The 7976-nt window shown below is 45.3% G+C and overlaps 1 protein-coding gene across 1 annotated transcript; it reads right to left on the bottom strand.

Moving 5' to 3' along the window:
* Positions 1–7643: 7643 nt before the first annotated feature.
* LOC139832272 (uncharacterized mitochondrial protein AtMg00820-like) lies at positions 7644–7976 on the bottom strand. Its single transcript, XM_071821991.1, has one exon. The coding sequence runs from the start codon at positions 7974–7976 to the stop codon at positions 7644–7646; it is 333 nt and encodes a 110-aa protein (XP_071678092.1).

The following is a 7976-nucleotide window of genomic DNA, read 5'->3' as shown; positions in this document are numbered from 1 at the left end:
CTCCTTTAGTTGATTATCTATTTATCCCTTGGTGTGAGTTGCCATTATGGAATATTAATGAGAAGTTTTTATCATTTACTTTCTGCACATATTATTTTAGTTTGTAATTTCTGTCATATGATTAATCCTGTTGGTTAGTATTGGTATCACTTTGGGAGCATAAAGTAATTCTAGTTGGTCTTGGCAAACTTAGCATTGGTCAGTAGCAACATTACTTTGAGGCTTAAGTAGAAAAGAGAGAAATACATGTAGATATATTATTCTATTATCTTTCTTTCTTGTTGGCTCATAAGCTTAATATTCTTAAGATTACATCATTTGTACTCCCAACGAAGATTGCATGATTGTTTTCTATCACATGTATATTTGTTTGTATCACTCAACTCTTATGCTTGCTACCCAACCTTGCTAGCCAAAGACATGTACTGAGAGGGAATGCTTCTCGTGTATCCAAACCATGAACCAAAAACTCATGCCATTTGTGTCCACCATACCTACCTATATGTGGTATTTCGCCGCCACTCCAAAGTGAATTGCTTGTGTGCTACCTTTAAACCTTCAAACATTACTACCCGTTTTGTGTTTTGTTCTTAGCTCATGGGAAATTAGTCTAAAAAGACTATTGTGATAAGGATTATGTAACTTATAAGTTGACTGTTGTGCGATAACCATGTTGTCTGGGGAACGCCATCAACGTGTCTCTTTTTGTTGAATATCATGTTTTACCATGCTATGAATGTCCATCTTGTGCGAAATAATTGGGGTTGCCATGTTTAGATTGGAGTATGCATATTTGTTAGAGAAGAGCAAAGGGCCGCCAACCGAATCCATGCTCACATGGTGGAAGTTTCAGCCGGACAATTAAATCCTCAAATCTCAAGCGAGATAATATTACCATTGAATGCTTAAAGCATTAATCCGAGGAGTCCAACCATCTGTTTTCCATGTTTTCCTGGTATGGATGTCTAAAGTTGAGATTTATCAAAATCGAGAAATCAAATGCGATTTATCTCCTTGGACCTTTGTACAGGCGGCATGGAGGTACCTCTTTGCGATACTTGGTTGAAACTATATGCATATGTTGAAGATCTTTGGTAATCATTAAAGTAAGACAAGGTTGTGGGCGCTAATAGTATATGTGCATGAGGCACGCAAATTATATGATGAGTCATATTAATTATCACTACCGTTGACATAGACATGCACACCTCTCAAAATATATTTTTTCAACACACCTATTGCATTTAAAATAAAAAGCTCTAGCACATGAGTACTCTTGCTTCCCTCTGCGCAGGGCCTTTCTTTTACTTTTATGTTGAGTCATTAAACCTATTTCCCTCTGTCTCAAGCAAGCGTTTGAGTTGTTGTGATCCAACCATTTATATATGTTGATCCATTCAATCCTCTCTTTTATTCTTCCTTGTGTAGCACAATGCTTTTATCTGAATGAATATAACTCTGAAAGCTATCTATGATTGTAAAGAGATTGTAATGATTGAGCATGTGATTTCTGCAATAAGCTCTAATACAAAGACTCTGCTCGAAAGATAAGTACAATTTGTTAATTGTTCTCTGACCAAGAACAAAAGTTTAACATCATCAATTATGATTTCCTCTATGCACCTCTATTTATTGATTCCTTACTCATTGCAAGTTGAATTATATAATAAGAAGTTGTTGTCTATAATGACTTGTGTATTGGTAAGTATGATGCTTCTTGTCCGTATTTTGTTTATCGACACTTCACTCCATAAACCCGTGGTCTGGTTTACCAAGTTCAGTTTCGCTTGGGGACAAGCGAGGTCTAAGCTTGGGTGGGGGGGGGGGGTTGATACGTCCAATTTGCATCACTATTTTATATCATAATTTACTGTTATTCATTGATATATTTCATATTTAGAGGTGATACTTATTTCATTCCATCTATTTTTGCATGTTTGATGATTATTGAAGAATTAACCGCCGGAGCCAGGAATCTGCTGGAAAAAGGACCGTCAAGACACCATATTTCTGAAAACCAACAATTCCCAGCAAAGATACAGAAAATCCTATTTTTCCATATGACGGAGGAAGCCAGAAGGGGAGGCCGAGATGGGCCAGGGGGGCTCCAGACCACCCCTAGGCGCGGGTCCACCCCATGCCGCGCCTAGGCATGGTGTGGGCGCCCTGGCCCACTTCTGACGACACCCCCTCGCGTATTTTAACCCCTCGGGAAACCTAAGATAGGGAGTGACCAGAGAAATATTCCGCCGCCGCTACGGGGCGGAGAACCCGAGAGAGAGAAAAGCTCTCCGGCAGGCTGAAATCTGCTGGGGAAATTCCTTCCTGGAGGGGGGAAATCGTCGCCATCGTCACCACCATCGAGCTGGACTTCATCGGGATCATCATCACCATCATCTCCACCACCAGTACCACCATCACCGCCGTCTCCACGTCGTCCCGCTGTAACATCTTGGGTTTGATACTTGTCTAGTTCATAGGGAAAACTTTCCCGGTGTTGACTACTCCTTGTAGTTGATGCTATTGAGTGAAACCATTGAATTAAGGTTTATGTCCAGATTGTTATTCATCATTATATCACCTCTGATTATGATCCATACGATGTCTCGTGAGTAGTTCGTCTAGTTCTTGAGGACATGGGAGAAGTCATGCTGTTAGTAGTGGAACTATGTTGAGTAATATGAAATGATTTGATATTTAAGTTGTGGTGTTATTCTTCTAGTGGTATCATGTGAACGTCGACTACATGATACTTCACCTTTATGGGCCTAGGGGAATGAATTGTGTATTTGGCTACTAATTATGGGGTTTGCGGGAGCAACAGAAACCCAAACCCCCGTTAGGAAACCAGTGCACGAGGGAGTGTAGGATCTCAAAGTTTAAGGCTGTGGTTAGATTTATCTTAATTACTTTCTTGTAGTTGCGGATGCTTGCAAGAGGTATAATCACAAGTATGTATTAGTCCAAGTATGGGGTAGTGCATTAGCACGGGTTCACCCACACAACACTTAGCAAACCATTGAAGATTATTCAGCTATGTGAAGCGAAAACACTTGACGTAATTCCCGTGTGTCCCCAGGAACGTTTGTTCATCATAAGTAAAACAACCGGCTTGTCCTTTGCTCTAAAAAGGATTGAGCCACTCGCTGCAATTATTACTACTGCATTTTATTTACTCGTACTTTATTTATCTGCAATACCAAATACCCCTGCAAACCTGTTTGCTAGTGTTTACATTGAATCCTCGATCAAAACTGCTCGTCAACACCTTCTGCTCCTCGTTGGGTTCGACACTCTTATTTATCGAAAGTACTACGATACACTCCCTATACTTGTGGGTCATCAGTGGCGGAGCTTAGCCGGATGGCGGAGCTACCGCCTAGTGTTAACTTTATAATCCTATGCGCGATAGTTTTTTATTTCCAGTGAGAATCAACCTGAGGTTGGGTGGTTAGGAGGGTGGTTATACTCCCAGCCCACCAGAGTTCAAACCCCAGGTTTGACATATCTGTGTGTCTCATAAAGGCGGAATATTCATTCAGTGGGAGACGACGTTCCCGTTGACAGCGAGGCGCCTGTGGTGACTTCGTCAATTTCAAGATCCAATCCGCCGGCTCAGTCTTCCGGAGGTGCTCATAGGGGTAGGGTGTGCGTGTGTGCGTTCATATGGGTGAGTGTATGTGCGTGCATGTGAGCGTCTACGTTTGTGCTGTGTTTTTCAAAAAAAAGTTTTTTATTTCCAGTTGTTTTTCCTTAACTGAATTTGGCATGTCATTTAGTATGTTCGTGACATGCAGAGGACCGCCTAGCATCCATAGTCACTTAAAAAAGAGCGAGGCCTGCAGGTTACCTTCACGACCGGTGAGGGGTTCCGGTCGAACAAGTTGCGGGCAGCGTGAATACCATGGTGCGCTGAGCTAGGCGTAGTGCTCTACCGCGCCGGCTAGGCCAGCCGCCAACTCCTGCGAGGGTGATGGATGAGGGCCACCCTCTGTGCGGCCAAAACCGGTGGCTGAATCGGCCGGTGGAGGTGGCGAGGCGACGGTGATAGTTTTCAGGCCATATCACACACACGATTGACCTGGAAACACATTGCTCTTGGAACCCTGCTACACACGCATGCAAGATCAAGTTCTCAAACGCACGAACATGGCAGGGACAGAGAGAGTTTTGGCGACGCGCTTATGCGTCTTTTCTGACTTTCTTTCTTTTATTTTGTCGTCCGGGGAAGGACACAATCGACGCCCCTGAAAACCCGCCATGATCTGATATGAGCGTGCCATCCCACGTTCTGAATCATGGCGCAGGTAAAAACTCTACCGAACAACTAAGCGATCGCAACGTGAACGCAACACGTTTCTGATCGTGACACTACCAGTTCTTCAGTTAACCAACGACAACTAGATTTGCTACAGTTAACTGAAAAAACAGAAAGGAAAACTGAACCGTTTATTGTGGTGCATCTAGAGCTAACATCAACACTCACCTCCTTAGACTGGTTGCACCTTCTTCACCAAGATCATCCCAACGTTCCACCTCATTTCATGAAACTTCAGTCTTGCGAGAGGTTTAGTCAGGATGTCTGCGAGTTGATCATTTGTGCCGACATACTTGACATCAATGAGCCCCTCTTCAACTTTCTCCCTGATGAAGTGGTACTTCACATCTATGTGTTTGCTCCTTTCATGAAACAAAGGGTTCTTGCAGAGGGAAATGACTGATTGATTGTCCAACGTGAGTGTCAAAATTTCAAACCTGACATCAAGCAATTCGGACAGCAGTCGTCCAAGCCAAATTCCTTGACAAGTTGCAGCAGCACCTGCCATATATTCTGCCTCACATGATGACATGGCTACTGATTTCTGCTTCTGAGTTAACCAACTGACTGGGCTTGATCCGAGATAGAACAGAACACCAGATGTGCTTTTCCTATCATCAACATCCCCTGCCATGTCAATGTCACTATAGCCTATCAGCCTCAGGTTCTCTTCTTTCTCCCTGCGGTACCTCAAACCAAGGTTCAATGTACCACTTAGCGTGTGTTTGGTTCCGAACCATAGGGTGGATGGGATGGGATGGTCCCCGATTCAGATATGTTTGGTTGTAAAAGGAAGGGATGGAACCGTCCACCGATAGGGAATATTCGTCCAAAAATTAGGATGGACAGATCCCCTGATGCTTCTAGCCATGACATGAACTTGTAATGCTATCTGTAGTTTCAAGAGTATGTACTACTTTGCAAAATTATGGCATGTATTGCTTTCTAGCACTTATATGTGAAGCAAATATCAATATTTGTCATGTATTTCTAAATTATGTGTGTATGTACGATATGTGTGTGTTGCATGATGGCTTTGTAGATAAAATTCTTGTGGTGATTTCTGTTTCTAGATCCAGTCAATTGTTATACCTGACTTGTTGCAAAATATGGTGGTAATCTCACCAAATGGAAGAGAAGGTTATCACAACCGACTACCACGTGCGATCCATTGTCCACACAGCCTATATCCCACAAAACAAACAAAAGGTGGGATTGGGACTATCCCATCCACCCAATATGGATGGTTCCATCCCATCCCAACCAGATCAGCAACCAAACACACGCTTACATACCTGAGGATGTGCTTAACAACTGCAAGATGCTTACTTGTTGGATTTTCCATGAATCTGCTCACTATTCCAACTGAATATGTGATGTCTGGCCTAGTATGAATTAAGTACCCGAGGCTTCCCACTATGCTTGTGTACTGAGTGGCATCCACACTTCAACCTTTGCCTTCTTTGCTCAAATGTAGTCTGGCCTCCATAGGGATCTGAACAGTGTTGCATCCCTTCATGCCATTATTTTCCAGAAGCTTTCTGCATTTGATATCACATATCAGCGATGCCCTAAGAGCAGCAGACGGAACTCCCTCCCCGCTCGATCTCCCTCCCCCTCCCAGGTCGCTCTCCCTCGGGCGGCTCCGGAGGAGATCCATCTACCCCGATCCCGTCCCTCTCCACGCCTGCCCCGGCCAGGCCGCTACCGTTGTCGGCGCTGGCGGCGGTGGCGGCGCCCGACCCGCCAAACGGTGGAGGGCAGAGGAGGCGGCAAGTCCGGCGGCGCATCTGAACGGGGAGGTGCGGCGGCGGGTGAGCTTGGCACGGCGGAGGAGGCAGCAAGGCGACAGGTTGCGGGTCGCCGGCGGTTGGGCGGCGGCGGCGCGGCGATCTGGCGGCGGCGCGGGCCTGATCTGGGCCTAGAGGGCTTGGCCGTTCTGCTTCGGACCATGCAGCGCCGCCGGGTTCCTGGCCGGGGATCGCAACCTGCTGCCGAGTCTTCTTCTCTACAGTCGCCATGGGCTTGGCGGCGATGGCTTAGCGAGGCATACCTCCTTCGTTGTCGTCGGGCGGCGGAGGGCAGCGTGGGGGCCTGTTCGTCCGCGTCGAAGAATAAAGGTGGCGGTTATAGGATTCTTCTCGGACCAAGTTTGAAGATCTGTCGGATGCTTGTTCCAACCAGTCTGGGTGGATTATCGTGTTCCGGAAGGCCCTGTCGGCGAAATTCATTGTGCGAATAATGCCTGAAGATTGCTGGATTGGGTGGTTTCGGTCGTGCGCACCTAGGTTTTTTATCTGGCCGCTTGGTTTCTGAGGGGGCGCTTCGAAGCTCTGCTGGTTGTTAATATCATGGAGCTCGTTTTCTTTCCATGGTGCTAGCGGAGAAGGTCATCAAGCCGAGATCGGTGGAATAGCTATGATGGTCGGATCTTGGTACTGAGGTGGAATTGGCTTGGCGATTCATGACTTGTAACAGCGACTGGTATGTGGGGCGACTGCACAGGAGAAGTTCAGAGTCTTATCTTTCAGGGTGAAAATCCAAGATTTGGCCTTAATTGGTTGTGCTTGGCAATGTTCTTGTTGAAGGCATTGTTTTGAGAGAGAAGACTTTCTTCAGGGTGAAAATCTAAGATGTATGATCGGGCGACGACAGTGTTTGTGCACTGGAGGCGTCGCTGATGGAGAAGCTGAGCTTCTGGTGTTGTCTTGGTGGTGTCAGTGTTGCAGTTTTAAGTTATGGATCTCTGTAGCGGGACTTTTCTTTTCTGTAATTCTTTTTTCTCTTTTTTGGCTGTGTGCATCATTTATGTCATTAGAGCATGATGTTGTTGCAGAGGCTGGGTGTAATTGGTATCTCCGCGATATTAATATATGCTCTTTATCGAAAAAGAAGCTTTCTACATACCCATCCTGACAAAGAGTGATCCCCTCTGGAGATTGACGAACCTCTATGCCTAGGTAACAATTGAGCAGCCCAAGGTCACTCATGCTGAACATACTCTCCATTTGTTCCTTGAACTGGGCAGTGCCACTTGCACTTGTCCCTGTCACAACCAGGTCATCTACATAAACACCAACAAGCAAGCTCTCTTTTTCTGAATTTCTCTTGTACACGGCATGTTCTTAAGGACACTGCTCAAAACCCAACTATGTGAGTGTCTTGTGCAATTTAGTGTTCCAGGCTCTTGGTTCTTGTGTCAAACCATAGAGAGCCTTGTGAAGTTTCAGAACCTTACTTTCTTGGCCCCTCTCTTCAAATCCTGGCGGCTGGCAAACATACAACTTTTCCTGCAGTTCTCCATTCAAAAATGCGGATTTAACATCTAGGTGATGCACTTGCCACCAAGCTGTGCTGCAACTGCCAAAATAAGTTTCACTATCTCCATTCTGGCTACTGGTGCAAACACCTCCTCAAACTCGACTTCTTGCCTCTGGACATACCCTTTTGCAACCAACCTGGCCTTGTGCTTCACCACTTTCCCTGTGGAGTCTTTTTTCAATTTGAAAACCCACTTTAGCCCTATTGGTCTCTGTCCATTTGGCAAGTCTGTGAGCTCCCAAGTTTTGTTCTCTTCAATAGAATTGAGCTCCTCTTTCATTGCGTTTCTCCAGGCTGCATCTGAATTGGCCTCCTCAAAGGAGCTGGGTTCTTCCAT

The sequence above is a fragment of the Lolium perenne genome, chromosome 6 (genome assembly GCF_019359855.2).
Source record: "Lolium perenne isolate Kyuss_39 chromosome 6, Kyuss_2.0, whole genome shotgun sequence".
Lineage (NCBI taxonomy): Eukaryota > Viridiplantae > Streptophyta > Magnoliopsida > Poales > Poaceae > Lolium > Lolium perenne.
This window is presented reverse-complemented; position numbering and strand designations above follow the sequence as displayed.

Bases quoted from the DNA above. Each gene is read 5' to 3' on its own strand.
- LOC139832272 (XM_071821991.1), bottom strand. From the start codon at position 7,976: ATGGAAGAACCCAGCTCCTTTGAGGAGGCCAATTCAGATGCAGCCTGG.